At 42.9% G+C, this 18,650-nt stretch overlaps 1 protein-coding gene across 1 annotated transcript in view; it reads right to left on the bottom strand.

Moving 5' to 3' along the window:
* Window positions 1-991: 991 nt before the first annotated feature.
* LOC109762455 (F-box protein At3g07870-like) overlaps window positions 992-18,650 on the bottom strand; it is a 62,754-nt gene continuing 45,095 nt past the window's right edge. Inside the window, exon 2 of the mRNA XM_020321317.2 lies at window positions 992-1,225. Coding sequence (XP_020176906.2) covers window positions 992-1,225 — 234 coding nt within the window. The remainder of the gene's footprint in view (window positions 1,226-18,650) is intronic.

The raw sequence follows: 18,650 nt of genomic DNA, 5'->3' as shown, positions 1-18,650 counted from the left end.
ATGATACCGGTTGGTGCTCGATCTGAGGAAGGATTTCATCATCATCTACATTGTCGTGATGACCAATGTCTTCAGCTGTGATGGGGTCGACAGCTGAAATGTCTTCAGCTTCAGGAGCCTCTGTGGTAGCAGGCTCATGAACTACTAGCTGACGCTCTTGGTTTGTGGAAGCAGGGCGAGCAACTAAGATGGGCTCGACAACAAGTGGCTCTGTGGCAGCAGCACGATTTTTCCGCGAAGACATTGTCTTCAGCTTCTTGGTTGATGGAGCATCATCAGTAGCATTCCTGTGCTTGCGCTTTCTGGCTTCGGCCTCAGCTGCCCTTGTCTTCTTCAGTTCTGAAGCTGCTGTGGGGACCTTAGGCTTCGAGCCTGTCATGCTGGCAGGGAAGACAATGCGAGGTGCTTCCCGCCCCGATGTTTCAGCTTGGGCCACAACAGGCTTCTTCTGTTTGGCAACCATCTTGGGGTCGATGTCAGGACGCCCAAGTGCCTTGCGCTTTTCGGCCTCATTGTGAACTTGAACACATTTTCTTGCGGAGAGTTTCATCCGCTCTCTTGAACCTGTTGTTGCTTCACGTTTCTTGTGAAACTCCTCCTTGAGGTCATGCAGCATCTGCTTGAAGCTTTGAACATCAGCCGCACTGAGCTTGGCCATGTTCCTCTTGAATTGAGCTTTCTCATGGTCAATCTTGTTCTTCAGTTCGACGATCTTCTGAGCCAGAGCCAGCTCATTAGCAATGGCTTCGTGAAATGTGACACTGATGCCAATAGGAAGCCGAAGATCATCGATGTTGAGGCTTGGGTTGTCAAACCATTCATCAATGAAGTTATTCAAAATATCCACATCAAAGAGGGGCCGATCGTTGAAGATCTCCACCTCTTGTTTGCTCTTTATCAGCAGCTCAAGAGCATCATCGCCAAGATCTTCGTCACTTGATAGATCAATGGTTTCATCTTCGTTTCTCAGAACGGCAGCTGGGGTCAGTTCTTACCCAGAACTCTTGATGGTCTTCTTCTTCTTGGGCTTCTCCGTCTTCTTGGATACATGAGAAATTTCTTGAGACTGCACACTGGGAGGTGCAGTGGCCAGTGGCTTCGCATGTGAAGCTTTTGGTGTGGCAGGGGGCTTTGAAGCCTTTGTTTTCTTCTGCTTTTTTGGTTTCGGTGGAGCAGGCGCTTCATCAGAATCTGCGTCATCAGCAGAGTGCTCCCCGGCTGCCCCCTGAAAAACAATGTGAGTGAGAAGACCTTCGAGATTATAGAAAGGGGCCGATGACATTTGGTTCAGCATCACGGGTGCCATCAGCCCTTGGAGCAGATGGACCAGGGTTGAAGTCAAGTCCAAATGCTTTCTTGTTCTTCACAGCAGAATCCTTGGCAAACTTATAGTTGCGCTTGAATAGATTGTCATCGCGACACCATAGAAGGGAGGTTGCGTCGACATCCTCGGGCTGTGGTCCTCGGACCATGCAAGGATAGAAGCCTTGAGCAATGGCTTCAGTTTTGGACTAGGACGAAGATTTTTGAAGAGAATATCTCCCCATGGTCGCTTGATGGCATTCTTCTCCGCATACTCAGCAGTCACACATCTGTACAGAAACCATTGTTCAGCCCAATATCTTCGAATCCATTGGATTCGAGTCTTGTGTTGGCCATAGCTCTCTTCAGGGTCTGTCTTGTACAATTCATAAATATCCGGAGGCAAGTCCTTAGATGTATCTCCTCGGCGCTGTCTGCCGCCTTTTCTAGCAGACTTCTCTGTAGCCGTTGTATTCAAGCTGAATGGCTTCAAGACTGTGAATGGCTTCCTTTTGATGTGTTGCTGTAAGAATTCTGCAAATGAATGCAGACTATGAGAACCAAGGGATTCTCCCACGGACATGTACCTATGACAGCATTAGAGGTGCGAGGGAAGGGGAAGGGGTCATATGCATTCTCAGAAGATTTTGAAGATAAAACAGTTTGAAGACATTGACCTCATAGCGCGAAGACATTCACTTATTTGGTGAGAGTTGGTTCCAGATTTGTATGAATCCAAGAATAAGTACAAGTGAGGAATCTAACTAGTTGTGAAGCATAAGTGAATATACTAGGCATGATATGAGATTCAGAACAAGATAGATCCAGATATGGAAGTCAAGAAACCACTTTTGGTGAAAAAGGATGGATCTGATGGATCAAAAATGCTGTAAAAGTAAGATTTAATTACCGCATGAAGAACTGCTAGAAGAAGTTGAAAGGGAGGCCGAGCAGTTCAATCTCCCGCGCCCTAACTTGGCGGCGGAAGACACCTACGGCGGCGGCGGAGAGGACGAGGCCCGCGGCCGGCGTGAGGACGGCGACGAAGAGGTCGCGGCAGCTAAGCGCTTCTTCTCGAGTGTCGACGTGAGCTAGCAGAGGCGCTAGGGTTTGTGCGAGGTGGCGAGGTGGAAGAATCGATTATGACCGCGGTGAGTTGTGTATATATAAGGAAAGGGACTGCACAGCGCAATTACGCAGGTGCCCCTGGCGGTTCACATCTGAAGGACACATGGCAAGCATGCAACACCTTGTATGTTGTTCCATGTTCCCATGCATGCCTGGACTGTCGGGTGGTCGTTTCGGCTTCTCCGGGTTTCAGGCAATAAGGAAGTAGCATTTAAAAAAGATTCAACTGTTGTCTCTGTATCTTCTGCTGACAAGGACGCAGAGAAGACATTTGACAGTTTCAATAGAATGCATATGATTTGGATAGATAGAATCTGAGATAGAAGAATAGAAGAGGTTAGGGTCCGATCACATTCACTTAGATCAAAAGATTCAAGCATGAAGACATAGCTATAAGTGAATGCTGTAGAGGACAGAACACAAAAATATGAATATATCTGAATAAGACCAAATCACTATTGTGAAGAAAAATAAAATGCGAAGACTTTGCAAATGTAACGCCAAATGAAACACTTCAAACAAATGTTTGGCGGTGGCGTTTCCCACCGTATAGGAAGTATTAGACCCAGACACGGCGCACAATTATCGTGGCGCTCCGAAGTCATATTGCACATTAATGTATTCACACTTAGAGTGTATGTCTTCATTAATTGAAGATATACATTACTCTGTGTGTTGCACACCTAAGTCATCAACATGCATAAGTGTTAGGATGTGTGTCCAATTACAGGACATTTGAGGATTCTAAGATATTTAGCTCACACCGCAACTTGCAAAACTTTTCTCGTCCAAGGGCTTTGTGAAGATATCTGCCAATTGCTCTTCAGTGTTGACGTGAATGATATCAATATCTTCCTTCATGACATGATCTCTGAGAAAGTGATGACGAATTTCAATGTGCTTTGTCTCCGAGTGCTGAACTGGGTTCTTGGCAATCTTGATGGCGCTTTCATTGTCGCAGTAGAGAGGCACTTGCTTCAGATGGATGCCATAGTCCTTGAGAGTTTGCTTCATCCATAGAAGCTGAGCGCAGCAAGATCCAGTAGTAATGTATTCAGATTCAGCAGTGTAGAGAGATACACAGTTCTGCTTCTTTGAAGACCAACAGACAAGTGATCGTCCCAGAAAGTGACGTGTGCCTGATGTAGACTTGCAATCAACCTTGTCACCAGCATAATCAGCATCTGAGAATCCAACTAGATCAAACTCTGAGCCCTTTGGATACCATAATCCTAGCGTTGGGGTGTAAGCCAAATATCAAAGAATTCGCTTCACAGCTAAGTGATGCGATTCCTTTGGTGCCGCTTGGAATCGGGCACACATGCAAACACTAAGCATTATATCTGGCCTAGATGCACATAAGTAGACTAAAGAACCAATCATGGAGCGGTATACCTTTTGATCGAACTCTTTACCATTGGCGTCAGGACTCAGATGACTTTTGGTTGGCATTGGCGTCGTGTATCCTTTACAATCTTGCATTCCAAACTTCTTCAGGCAGTCTTTGAGGTATTTTTCTTGATATATGAAGATGTCGTTGCTTTGCTGACAAATTTGAAGACCAAGAAAGAACTTCAGCTCACCCATCATGGACATCTGATATTGCTCTTGCATCATGTGTCCAAACTCATCACTGTATCTCTTGTCAGTGCAGCCGAAGATAATGTCATGCACATAGATTTGACACACAAATAGTTCTCCATCATATGTCTTCGTGAAGAGTGTAGGATCTAGAGAACCAGGTTTGAAGCCTTTGCTCTTCAGGAAGTCTTTGAGTGTGTCATACCAAGCACGAGGGGCTTCTTTGTGGCCATACAGTGCCTTGTTGAGCTTGTATACCATATCAGCATGTTTTGGATCTTCAAAGCCAGGTGGTTGTGCAACATACACTTCTTCTTCAATCTTGCCATTGAGAAAGGCACTCTTCATGTCCATTTGATACAGAAGGATGTTGTGATGGTTGGCATAGGCTAGCAGTATGCAAATGGCTTCAAGCCTAGCCATGGGAGCAAATGTTTCATCGAAGTCAATCCCTTCAACTTGAGTGTATCCTTGAGCAACGAGACGAGCCTTGTTTCTGACAACTTGACCATGCTCATCTTGTTTGTTGCGATAGATCCATTTGGTGCCTATGATATTTTGCTTGTGAGGGTCAGGACGCTTGACCAATTCCCACACATTGTTCAGCTCGAACTGTTGAAGCTCTTCTTGCATAGGTTGAATCCATTCAGGTTCCATGAAGGCTTCAACAACTTTCTTGGGTTCAAATATTGAGACAAATGCAAAGTGCCCACAGAAATTTGCTAGCTATGTTTCTCTTGAACGAGTGAGTGGACCAGGTGCATTGATGCTATTAATTATCTTCTCAATCTGTACTTCATTTTGCAACATGAGGATGAACTGGATGAAGATTTTGCTCTTGCTGATCATTGTCTTCGTTTTGAGTATTGGCTTCAGGCTGAGCATTGTCTTCAGGTTGACTAGGCGCAAAAATGATGAGTTCTTCTTCAGCCTGAGCTTCTGAAGGTATGATTTCTCCAGTTCAATTAGCTTAATCGATTCACTAGGAGGGACTTCATCTAGCATATTTGGCAGGTGCTCTCTTTGCGAGCCGTTAGTCTCATCGAACCGCACATCTACAGTTTCAACCACTATATAGTGAAAGAGGTTGAAGACTCTGTAGGAGTGCGTGTACTTCCCGTAACCAAGCATAAAACATTCATGTGCTTTCGGTGCAAATTTGAAGTGTGATGTGGATCCTTGATCCAGCACCTAGCACCAAATACTCTGAAGTAACTGACGTTTGGCTTCTTATCAGTTAGGAGCTCATAGGATGTCTTCTTTAGAAGCTTGTGAAGATAAACACGGTTGATGACGTGACACGCTGTATCAATGGCTTCAAGCCAGAACTTCCTTGGAGTCTTCTATTCATCAAGCATCGTCCGAGCCATCTCAATGTCTGTCCTGTTCTTGCACTCCACGATGCCATTCTGCTGAAGTGGGAGCAGAGAACTCATGAGTGATGCCCAATGTATCAAGATAAGTGTCGAGGCCTGTGTTCCTGAACTCTGTGCCGTTGTCACTTCTGATGTGCTTGATCTTGATGCCATAGTTCGCCATGGCACGATTGGCGAAGCGTCTGAAGACATCCTGCACTTCATTCTTGTAGAGGATTATATGCACCCATGTATATCTTGAATAATCATCAACACTGACGAAGCCATAGAGGCAAGCAGTGGTGGTAAGAGTAGAGTAGTGAGTAGGGCCAAATAAGTCCATGTGAAGCAGCTCGAAGGGTTGAGATGTCGTCATGATTTTCTTCGAGGCATGCTTGGCCCTAGTCATCTTTCCAGCTTCGCAGGCACCACACAGATGATCCTTCTTGAACTTGACGCCCTCGATGCCTACTACATGTTTTTTCTTCGCGAGAGTGTACAGGTTCCTCATGCCAGCATGCCCTAGCCTCCGATGCTAGAGCCAGCACTCTGAAGCTTTTGCTAGAAGACATACGGCCAACTGTGGTCCTGCTGAGAAATCTACCATATACAGATCATCTTTTCGACACCCTTGAAAGACTAGAGACTTGTCAGATTCCATAAGAACAAGACAACGATATTTTCCAAATATCACAATCATGTTCAAATCACAAAGCATTGAGACATACATTAAATTGAAACCAAGGGATTCAACAAGCATCACTTTATCCATGTGCTGATCCTTTGAGATTGCAACTCTACCTAGACCCAATACCTTGCTTTTACCAGTGTCAGCAAATGTGATGTGACTCTTGTCAGATGGACGTAAGGTTGAGTCCATGAGAAGACTTCGATCACCAGTCATATGATTAGTGCATCCACTGTCCATAATCCATTCTGAAGCATGTGGTGTCATACCCTACAGTACAGTTAGGGGGATAGGCTTCACCAAGGGTATTGTGAAGCATAAACATTTGACGAACAAGCGGATTATCAAAGCTCAGATCCAGGTTAGGGCTGATAGGATGATTGGCAAGCGATTCAGGAACAAAATACATAGTAAGACCATTTGGGCATTTTATCTTGCGCCCCACAAGATGTTTTAGGTCCCCAACATAAGCATCAGACGCCTTTGATTTCCGGCTGGAGACCTTTCCCTGCAAAAGAGAGTTAAGTTTTCTTAACCACCCATATTTTCAGGGGTGGCTTCGAAGCAATGAGTCTAAGTGCAGCATCTAAGAACTTCGGCTTTGGAGCCCTAGCAAATAGCCTTGCAGGAGGTGAATAATACTCATATGAATAAGCAGAATAGTTCTTAGTCTTATGAACATAGCGGTTTGATGAAACACGCTCATATTCATTAGTCTGAGTATGATTTCCCTGCAAAACATTGGCGTTAGGGTGACTCTGGTGAGTCCTCTGTCTGTATGAAGCCTTTGGACCATATGAAGCCTTTGGTCTGGGGTTTGTCTTCTTCCCAGGTGGTGTCATGATGACATTCACAGGAAGATTCTCAAGGCAACTTTTGGGTACCCAGATCTTCCTCATAGGTGGCCCATTCCTGCAGTTAGTACCAATATACCTGGCAAATACTACACCATTCTGATTCTTAAGCAGTTTATAGTTTGCATCAAAGGATTCATCAATGATAATCGGGTTAGCACAAGTGAAGCCAGATAAGGTGGATGGATCCACTGAAGGTCCCTTAGCAGCAATCCATGTGGTTTTGGGGTACTGCTCAGGCTTCCAGTAAGAACCATCAACATTCATTTTCCTCTCGAACCCAACAGCCTCTTTCCTAGGGTTTCAGTTCAGAATCTGCATTTTGAGGACATCACATAGTGTTTGATGCCCTTTGAGACTTTTGTACATCCCAGTCTCAAGCAATGTCTTCAACCTGGCATTTTCATCAGCAAAGTAGTGGTCTCGTCAGCAGAGGGGTTAGTTACCACATCAGCAGTTGAAGATAGTGCAACAGTAGCTGTAGTGGAACATTCAGCAATAGAAGTAGCGTTATCACGCTCAAGGCATTTTAGACATGGTGGTTCAAATCCTTCCTGAGCAGGACTGATCTGTTGAGCGCGAAGTGACTCGTTCTCTTTTTGAATATCTTCATGAGCCGCTCTCTATTTTTCAAGTTCTTGCTTCCTTTGAAGATAATCGTAGGAAAGCTTTTCATGAGTCGTTGAGAGTTTTTCATGACGACTTCCAAGTTCCTCGTACTTAACATGAAGATTTTTGATGTCTTCAATTAAGGACTGAGATCGGGTCATTTCCGCATCCAACAGGTCATCGCTTTTGTCTAACAATTATTGAATATGTTCCATAGCTTTCTGTTGTTCAGTTGCAATTTTAGCAAGTGTTTTGTAGCTAGGTTTAGATTCACAATCAGAGTCATCTTCACTTGATGTTTGAAAGTAAGCATCGCGTGAGTTTACCTTGGCACCACGTGCCATGAAGTAGTAGGTGGCTGCAGAGTCGTCCTTGTCATTAGCATCAGCGTTGGTGATGGAGCCATTGTCTTCATTGTTGAAGATGGACTTGGCAACATAGGCAGTAGCTAGAGCAACAAAAGCACGAGCCTCTGCCTCTTTCGAAGCAGACTCCTCCTCTGAATCCATCTCCTTGCCAACAAAAGCACGAGCCTTGCCAGATGAGCTCTTCTTGTATGATGAAGACTTGGACGAAGACTTGGAAGAAGACTTTGAGGATTTCTTCTTGTTCTTGTCATCAGAATCATACTCCTTGCTCTTCTTCTTCTTGTTGTTCTCATTGTCCTACTGTGGACACTCAGATATGTAGTGACCAGGTTTCTTGCACTTGTGGCACGTTCTCTTCTTGTGGTCATGAGTAGAGGCTTCATCATTTCTTGAGCTGGATCTTGAAGACTTTCTGAAGCCTTTCTTCTTGGTGAATTTCTGGAACTTCTTCACAAGCATAGCAAGCTCCTTTCCATTGTCTTCAGGATCCCCAGAACTGCAGTCAGATTCTTCTTCAGATGAGGAAACAGCCTTTGCCTTGAAAGCGCGAGTTCGGCCATAGTTGGAACCGTAGATATCTCTTTTCTCAGATAACTGGAACTCATGTGTGTTCAGCCTCTCAAGTATGTCAGACGGGTCGAGAGTCTTGTAGTCAGGGCGTTCTTGAATCATCAGGGCTAGGGTGTCAAACGAGCTGTCAAGTGATCTCAGGAGTATCTTGACGATTTCATGCTTGGTAATCTCAGTGGCGCCGAGTGCATGAAGCTCATTTGTGATATCAGTGAGACGATCAAATGTGAGCTGGACATTCTCATTGTCGTTTCTCTTGAAGCGGTTGAAGAGGTTGCAAAGAATACGGATCCTTGAGTCTCTCTGGGTTGAGATGCCTTCGTTGACCTTGGAGAGCCAGCCCCAGACTAGCTTCAGAGTTTCCAGAGCGCTCACACGGCCATACTGTCCTTTGGTCAGATGACCACAGATGATGTTCTTGGTAGTAGAATCCAGTTGAACGAACTTCTTGACATCAGCAGGGGTGACACCTTCACCGGTCTTGGGAACGCCGTTCTTGACGACATACCAGAGGTCGACATCAATGGCTTCAAGATGCATGTGCATCTTATTCTTCCAGTAGGGGTATTCAGTGCCATTGAAGAAAGGTCACGCAGCGGAGACTTTGATTATCCCTGCAGTCGACATAGCTAAAACTTCAGGTGGTTAAACCGAATCACACAGAACAAGGGAGCACCTTGCTGTGATACCAATTGAAAGTGCTAGTTATCGACTAGAGGGAGGGTGAATAGGCGATTTTTATGAGAGTCTTCAAAACATGGGAGTTTCAAAGACAAACAGTACAAATGAGCCTATTGACTTGCAGCGGAAGGTAGACTACACTAGACAAGCCATAGTCAAGTAAGCAATGAAGTGAAAGCACAAAGACTATTAGCAGCTAGGTAGAATAGATCAGGATGGAAGATAGTGTGAAGCCAAACAATAATAGTTCTCGCACAGTGAAGTCAAACAGATCAGGCAAGCAGGCAAATGACTTCACGAAGACGAACTGTAAATAAGCGAGGGAGGAGATAGAACCAGTTGCTTGGTGAGGACAAGGATTTGTTGGACCAGTTCCAGTTGCTGTGACAACTGTACGTCTGGTTAGGGAGGCTGAGATTCAACTCAGAAGACCGCGTCTTCACCTTATTCCCCTTGAGCTAAGGACACTTAGTCCTCGCCCAATCACTCTGGTAAGTCTTCAAGGTAGACTTCCAAACCTTCACATACTTCGTTCACCTGCAATCCACAATGACTCTTGGATGCTCAGAACGCGACGCCTAACTGGCTGGAGGATTCACAGTCCTCAAGTGTAATAAGTCTTCAGATCACGCGGACAGAAAGACTTCAGTGATGCCTAACACTCTTTGGCTCTGGGTGTTTTGGGCTTTGTCCTCGCAAGGATCTCTCTCTCAAATGCTTCGGAGGTGGGTTGCTCTCAAACGACAACAGTCGTGCACTAACTCTGAGCAGCCACCAATTTATGGTGTAGGGGTGGGCTATTTATAGCCAGGAGGCAACCCGACCTTATTTGTCCGAAATGACCCTGGGTCACTAAGGAACTGACACGTATCCAACTGTCAGATTTCAAACACACGCGGCAGCTTGACTTGGGCTACAAGTAAAGCTAACTTATCTAGCTCTGGATAAGATTTGCTCTCAATGCCTTCGCTCGAAGACATAGGATTTGGTTGAGCATCACTTCAGTCACTCTGACTTTGTTCACTTGGACCCCACTTAACAGTGTGGTGGTTCCTATGACTCAACAAAGAAGAAAAGGAAACTACGAAATGGCTATGTCTTCGTGATACGTCTCCAACGTATTTATAATTTTTGATTGCTCCATGCTATCTTATCTTCTGTTTTGGACATTATTGGGCTTTATTATTCACTTTTATATTATTTTTGGGACTAACCAATTAACCGGAGGCCCAGCCCAGAATTGATGTTTTTTGCCTATTTCAGAGTTCCGTAGAAAAAGAATATCAAATGGAATCCAAACGGAATGAAACCTTCGGGAACGTGATTTTCGGAACGAACATGATCCAGGAGACTTGGACCCTACGTCAAGCAACCAACAGGGAAGCCACGAGGTAGGGGGGCGCGCCTACCCCCCCCCCCAGGGCGCGCCGTCCACCCTCGTGGGCCCCCTGTTGCTCCACCGACGTACTTCTTCCTCCTATATATACCTACGTACCCCCAAACGATCAGATACGGAGCCAAAAACCTAATTCCACCGCCGCAACCTTCTGTACCCACGAGATCCCATCTTGGGGCCTATTCCGGAGCTCCGCCGGAGGGGCATCCATCACGGAGGGCTTCTACATCAACACCATAGCCTCTCCGATGAAGTGTGAGTAGTTTACCTCAGACCTTCGGGTTCGTAGTTAGTAGCTATATGGCTTTCTCTCTCTTTTTGGATCTCAATACAATGTTCTCCCCCTCTCTCGTGGTGATCTATTCGATGTAATCTTCTTTTGCGGTGTGTTTGTTGAGACCGATGAATTGTGGGTTTATGATCAAGTTTATCTACGAACAATATTTGAATCTTCTCTGAATTCTTTTATGTATGATTGGTTATCTTTGCAAGTCTCTTAGAATTATCAGTTTGGTTTGGCCTACTAGATTGATCTTTCTTGCAATGGGAGAAGTGCTTAGCTTTGGGTTCAATCTTGCGGTGTCCTTTCCCAGTGACAGTAGGGGCAGCAAGGCACGTATAGTATTTTTGCTATCGAGGATAACAAGATGGGGTTTTTATCATATTGCATGAATTTATCCCTCTACATCATGTCATCTTGCTTAAGGCGTTACTCTGTTCTTATGAACTTAATACTCTAGATGCATGCTGGATAGTGGTCGATGTGTGGAGTAATAGTAGTAGATGCAGGCAGGAGTCGGTCTACTTGTCTCGGACGTGATGCCTATATACATGATCATACCTAGATATTCTCATAACTATGCTCAATTCTGTCAATTGCTCAACAGTAATTTTTTCACCCACCATAAAATACTTATGCTCTTGAGAGAAGCTAGTAGTGAAACCTATGGCCCCCGGGTCTATCTTCATCATATTAATCTTCCAACACTTAGTTATTTCCGTTGCTTTTTACTTTGCTTTTATTTTAATTTGCATCTTTATCATAAAAATACCAAAAATATTACCCTATCATATCTATCAGATCTCAGTCTCGTAAGTGACCGTGTAGGGATTGACAACCCCTTATCGCGTTGGTTGCGAGGATTTATTTGTTTTGTGTAGGTACGAGGGACTCGAGCGTAGCCTCCTACTGGATTGATACCTTGGTTCTCAAAAACTGAGGGAAATACTTACGCTACTTTGATGCATCACCCTTTCCTCTTCAAGGGAAAACCAACGCAGTGCTCAAGAGGTGGCAAGAAGGATTTCTGGCGCCGTTGCCGGGGAGGTCTACGCAAAAGTCAACATACCAAGTACCCATCACAAACCCTTATCTCCCGCATTACATTATTTGCCATTTGCCTCTCGTTTTCCTCTCCCCCACTTCACCCTTGTCGTTTTATTGGCCTTCTCTTTTCCGTTTGCCTCTTTTCGCTCGTCTTTCTTTCGTCATGTCTGAATCTGGGGAGGTTATCGCTAATGAAGGCAATAATAACAACTTGGGAAATTTTGATGCTTTCGATGATCCTCTTGAGGAACCTACTATCTTGCACACCAAAAAGTTTTGAGTCGGTAGTGGCAATATTATTGCGAAAGGAGTTATTCAAGATTTCTTTACTTGTGCCGGCGCTTTGCCCATTATGGGTGTCTCTATTCTTCATAAAACTAGTAGCCTTGCGGATGCAATATCTTTGCTTATAGTGGAACTTGAAAGGCAATTTCTTCATATGCATCCTTGCATACAAAGAATTTCCTAGAATTTTCTAATATTGAGCATTCTTCTGTTAAGCGTACCGCCACTATGTTTTTGGCTCATGAGTTTAGATTCATAATGAAAGAGGCAAGAGAAATCTTTGCGCATTATAGGGTAGATGCTAGCCATCCTCCCATAGAAGCTATCCTTTTTAATCAAGAAGACATGATTTGTTTACAATCTTTGGATCATGTTGCTTATAATGAAAATCTTAGGAAAAAGGTTCCAGCAGATGTTCTAGTTGATAGTATTTCTGAGCTTAATGATGATTTTGCTATTCAAAATAATGGATTAGGTTTTTCTCTTGAACAAAGGCTTGAGACTTTTTGCCAAAAGAATGCTTGTAATGATGAATTGGTTGTGCAATACAAAGGGCCAAGGGAGGAAGCCATACCTCCCGATATTGATCCGGGGGACTTTTGTCCCATTAAATTTAGCCCTTTTGATTATTTTTGCTTGCCTCAAGGAAAACTTGCTGCTGAACGTAGAGAATATGAAAAAAGTTTTCATGACTTGCCGTACCATTATTATGGCAATACCTAGATATATCCTTGCTTTTATGCCTAGCTAGGGGCGTTAAACGATAGCGCTTGTTGGGAGGCAACCCAATTTTATTTTTAGTTTTTTTTCCTTTTTTATTCTTTTTAGGAATAAATGTTTGATCTAGCCTCTGGTTAGATGTGTTTTTATGTTTTAATTAGTGTTTGTGCCAAGTTAAACCTATAGGATCTTCTTGGATGATAGTTATTTGATCTTGCAGAAATTTCCAGAAACATTCTGTTCACGAAAACAATTGTTAAAATTCACCAGAACGTGATAAAATATTGATTCCAATTGCTTCTGATCAATAAACAAATTTTCTAGGTCTTCCTATTTTGGCTGATTTTTGGAGTTTCAGAAGTTTGCGTTAGTTACAGATTACTACAGACTGTTCTGTTTTTGACAGATTCTGTTTTTCGTGTGTTGTTTGCTTATTTTGATGAATCTATGGCTAGTAAAATAGTTTACAAACCATAGAGAAGTTGGAATACAGTAGGTTTAACACCAATATAAATAAAGAATGAGTGCATTACAGTACCTTGAAGTGGTCTTTTGTTTTCTTTCGCTAACGGAGCTCACGAGATTTTCTGCTAAGTTTTGTGTTGTGAAGTTTTCAAGTTTTGGGTGAAAGATTTGATGGATTATGGAACAAGGAGTGGCAAGAGCCTAACCTTGGGTATGCCCATGGCACCCCAAGATAATCTAACGACACCAAAAAGCCAAAGCTTGGGGATGCCCCGGAAGGCATCCCCTCTTTCCTCTACTTCCATCAGTAACTTTACTTGGAGCTATATTTTTATTCACCACATGATATGTGTTTTTCTTGGAGCGTCTTGTATGATTTGTGTTTAGCTTACCACAATCACCCTTGATGTACACCCCTTTTGAGAGAGACACACATGATTCGGAAATTATTAGAATACTCTATGTGCTTCACTTATATCTTTTGAGTTATATAGTTTTTGCTCTAGTACTTCACTTATATCTTTTAGAGCACGGTGGTGGATTTGTTTTATAGAAACTATTGATCTCTCATGATTCACTTAGATTATTTTGAGAGTCTTAATTAGCATGGTGATTTTCTTAAATAATCCTAGAATGCTAGGTATTCAAGATTAGTAAAAACTTTCTTATGAGTGTTTTGAATACTAAGAGAAGTTTGATGCTTGATGATTGTTTTGAGACATGGAGGTAGTGATATTAAAGTCGTGCTAGTTGAGTAGTTGCGAATTTGAGAAATACTTGTGTTGAAGTTTGCAAGTCCCGTAGCATGCACGTATGGTAAACGCTATGTAACAAATTTGAAACATGAGGTGTTCTTTGATTGTCTTCCTTATGAGTGGCGGTCGGGGACGAGCGATGGTCTTTCCTATCAATCTATCCCCCTAGGAGCATGCGCATCGTGCTTGGTTTTTGATGACTTGTAGATTTTTGCAATAAGTATGTGAGTTCTTTATGACTAATGTTGAGTCCATGGATTATACGCACTCTCACCTTTCCACCATTGCTAGCCTCTTCGGTACCGTGCATTGCCCTTTCTCACATTGAGAGTTGGTGCAAACTTCGCCAGTGCATCCAAACCCCGTGATATGATACGCTTTTTCACATATAAACCTCCTTATATCTTCCTCAAAACAGCCACCATACCTACATATTATGGCATTTCCATAGCCATTCCGAGATATATTGCCATGCAACTTTCCACCATCCAGTTTATCATGACACGTTCATCATTGCCATATTGCTTCGCATGATCATGTAGTTGACATAGTATTTGTGGCAAAGCCACCGTTCACAATTCTTTCATACATGTCGCTCTTGGTTCATTGCATATCCCGGTACACCGCCTGAGGCATTCATATAGAGTCATACTTTGTTCTAGTATCGAGTTGTAATCATTGAGTTGCAAATAAATAGAAGTGTGATGATCATCATTTTCTAGAGCATTGTCCCAAGTGAGGAATCAAAAAAAGTGAGAAAGGCCATAAAAATGAGAGAAAAAGAGAGAAGGGACAATGTTACTATCCTTTTACCACACTTGTGCTTCAAAGCAGCACCATAATCTTCATGATAGAGAGTCTCTTGTTTTGTCACTTTCATATACTAGTGGGAATTTTTCATTATAGAACTTGGCTTGTATATTCCAACAATGGGCCTCCTCAAGTGCCCTAGGTCCTCGTGAGCAAGCAAGTTGGATGCACACCCACTTAGTTTCTTTTGTTGAGCTTTCATATATTTATAACTCTAGTGCATCCGTTGCATGGCAATCCCTACTCCTTGCCAACATCAATCGGTGGGCATCTCCATAGCTCATTGATTAGCCTCGTTGATGTGAGACTTTCTCCTTTTTTGTCTTCTCCACATAACCCCCATCATCATATTCTATTCCACCCATAGTGCTATGTCCATGGCTCGCGCTCATGTATTGCATGAGGGTTTATAAGTTTGAGATTACTAAAGTATGAAACAATTGCTTGGCTTGTCATCGGGGTTGTGCATGAGAGCATTCTTGTGTGACGAAGATGGAGCATGACTAAACTATATGATTTTGTAGGGATGAACTTTCTTTGGCCACGTTATTTTGAGAGGACATAATTGCTTAGTTAGTATGCTTGAAGTATTATTATTTTTATGTCAATATGAACTTTTATCTTGAATCTTTCGGATCTGAATATGCATACCACAATTAAGAAGAATTACATTGAAATTATGCCAAGTAGCACTCCGCATCAAAAATTCTGTTTTTATCATTTACCTACTCGAGGACGAGCAGGAATTAAGCTTGGGGATGCTTGATACGTCTCCAACGTATCTATAATTTTTGATTGCTCTATGCTATATTATCTTCTGTTTTGGACATTATTGGGCTTTATTATTCACTTCTATATTATTTTTGGGACTAAACTATTAACCGGAGGCCCAGCCCAGAATTGCTGTTTTTTGCCTATTTCAGAGTTTCACAGAAAAAGAATATCAAACGGACTCCAAACGGAATGAAACCTTCGGGAACGTGATTTTCGGAACGAACATGATCCAGGAGACTTGGACCCTACATCAAGAAACCAACAGGGAAGCCACGAGGTAGGGGGCGCGCCTACCCCCCTAGGGCGCGCCCTCCACCCTCGTGGCCCCCCTGTTGCTCCATCGACTTACTTCTTCCTCCTATATATACGTACGTACCCCCAAACGATCAGATACGGAGCCAAAAACCTAATTCCACCGCCGCAACCTTCTGTACCCATGAGATCCCATCTTATGGCCTGTTCCGGAGCTCCGTCGGAGGGGGCATCCATCACGGAGGGCTTCTACATCAACACCATAGCCTCTTCGATGACGTGTGAGTAGTTTACCTCAGACCTTCGGGTCCGTAGTTAGTAGCTAGATGGCTTTCTCTCTCTTTTTGGATCTCAATACAATGTTCTCCCCCTCTCTCGTGGAGATCTATTCGATGTAATCTTCTTTTGCGGTGTGTTTGTTGAGACCGATGAATTGTGGGTTTATGATCAAGTTTATCTATGAACAATATTTGAATCTTCTCCGAATTCATTTATCTATGATTGGTTATCTTTGCAAGTCTCTTCGAATTATCAGTTTGGTTTGGCCTACTAGATTGATCTTTCTTGCAATGGGAGAAGTGCTTAGCTTTGGGTTCAATCTTGCGGTGTCCTTTCCCAGTGACAGTAGGGGCAGCAAGGCACGTATAGTATTGTTGCCATCGAGGATAACAAGATGGGGTTTTATCATATTGCATGAGTTTATCCCTCTACATCATGTCATCTTGCTTAAGGCGTTGCTCTGTTCTTATGAACTTAATACTCTACATCATGTAAGGGGTTGTCTATCTTCATCATATTAATCTTCCAACACTTAGTTATTTCCGTTGCTTTTTACTTTGCTTTCATTTTACTTTGCATCTTTATCATAAAAATACCAAAAATATTATCCTATCATATCTATCAGATCTCACTCTCGTAAGTGACCGTGTAGGGATTGACAACCCCTTATCGCGTTGGTTGTGAGGATTTATTTGTTTTGTGTAGGTACGAGGGACTCGCGCGTAGCCTCCTACTGGATTGATACCTTGGTTCTCAAAAACTGAGGGAAATACTTACGCTACTTTGCTGCATCACCCTTTCCTCTTCAAGGGAAAACCAACGCAGTGCTCAAGAGGTAGCACTTCGCACTCCATAGTCTTCACATGAATGTCTTCTCAAGTCATAATCTTCATTGTGAATGTCTTCACATACCACCATTGTCTTCAATGTCTTCACACATTTTTAGGGGTCATCTCCGGTAGGTAAACCGAATCAAAGAGGGACTACTACCTGTGTTATCCTGCAATTCTCACAAACACATTAGTCCCTCAACCAAGTTTGTCATCAATACTCCGAAACCAACTAGGGGTGGCACTAGATGCACTTACAATGTCCTTCTAAGGAAGACGAGAAGGTGACGCCTCTCTGAAGATTGAATAAGGTTCTTCCCCCACCCCCAGCCCCCGTCCTAGTTGTGCAACTAGTATCGTCGGTGGGCATCCCTCAGCAGGATCTCCTGCAAAATCTCATCCGCTACAGATTCCATCAAAATCATCTGCGACCACCAGGTCCAGGCCTCGTCACATCGGATCGCATATAATTGGTCGGTCTATCAACGTATGCCACATGAGACCGAGTCTGAATCCAGTTTGGTACTAGTTTTTTTGTGTATGTGTTTCCAGTTCGGCACTAGACTACTAGTACGTCCCCGCGCATCATCATCTTTGTGTTTCCTACGACGGGCTAGCATACAACGGTCCTAATTTTATGACCAAAATCCAAAAAAAATCAGGTGCACAACAGTCTGGGCATGCTGATTTCAGTCAGGGTAAAGTTGTCATTTTGTGGTCATTTTGTCCTTAAAAAGCTGGTGATTTTCTTCTACTTATAGTCCGCTAGAGGTGACTTCATTCTTTTTTAGCAACAAACACACGTTTAACTATGTGAAAAACGAGCAACAAAGCGTTTGATGAAGCGTAAAAGTTGTACGAAGGTCTTCAGAAAACTTCTGCTCTAACTCCATTTGAATATCGGCGTTTAATTCATTTAAGTTCTATTGTTTCATAGAGTTTAAATTTTAGACTATGGCGGTTCAATGGTTCATAGAAAAATGCAAACAACTACAAATTAGCAAATTGTATATTTGTCAGGGGAACTAGATGGCTTTATTCTTATAGATGTTCAAATATCTTCTTGTTGGTGAACTAGATGGCTTGTATAGATGTTCAAATATTTGTACAAATTAGCAAATTGTACAAATTAGCAAATATATTTGTTAGGGGAACTAAATAGCAACTTATTACAATTCCAATGAATTTCATCAAAAATCACGAAAATTTCAGTCATTTAGGTAGATATTGAAATAAATACCTTTTGGCCCGAATATTTCAGGTCATATTTCAATGATGGAAATAGTATACACCAATTCAAAGAATTTCAAAAGATATTAAAATATTAGTTGGATTGCAACCAGATTCAAGTGGAAATTTTAGTCCATTGACCAAATATTAAACCAATATTCAGTGAACTTCAATAATTTTATCAATGGCTGAAATATATTTGAAAGTGATTGTCCGAATGTTCTTGAGCTCTCGAACTAGCTACGGTGGCTATGTAGTTCAAAAGAGCCGAATCCCTCTCCAGTACGCCATGGGCCTCCTTTTATAGTCGAAATTGGCTGCCACAGTGGCACAGAGGAGGTGGAAAGCCCTACAGTACTGTGAGCTTATCGCTCGTATTACAGGACAAGAC

This window comes from Aegilops tauschii, chromosome 3 (genome assembly GCF_002575655.3).
Source record: "Aegilops tauschii subsp. strangulata cultivar AL8/78 chromosome 3, Aet v6.0, whole genome shotgun sequence".
NCBI lineage: Eukaryota > Viridiplantae > Streptophyta > Magnoliopsida > Poales > Poaceae > Aegilops > Aegilops tauschii.
The sequence above is the reverse complement of the archived record's forward strand: the minus strand, read 5'-3'. Positions and strand labels throughout refer to the sequence as shown.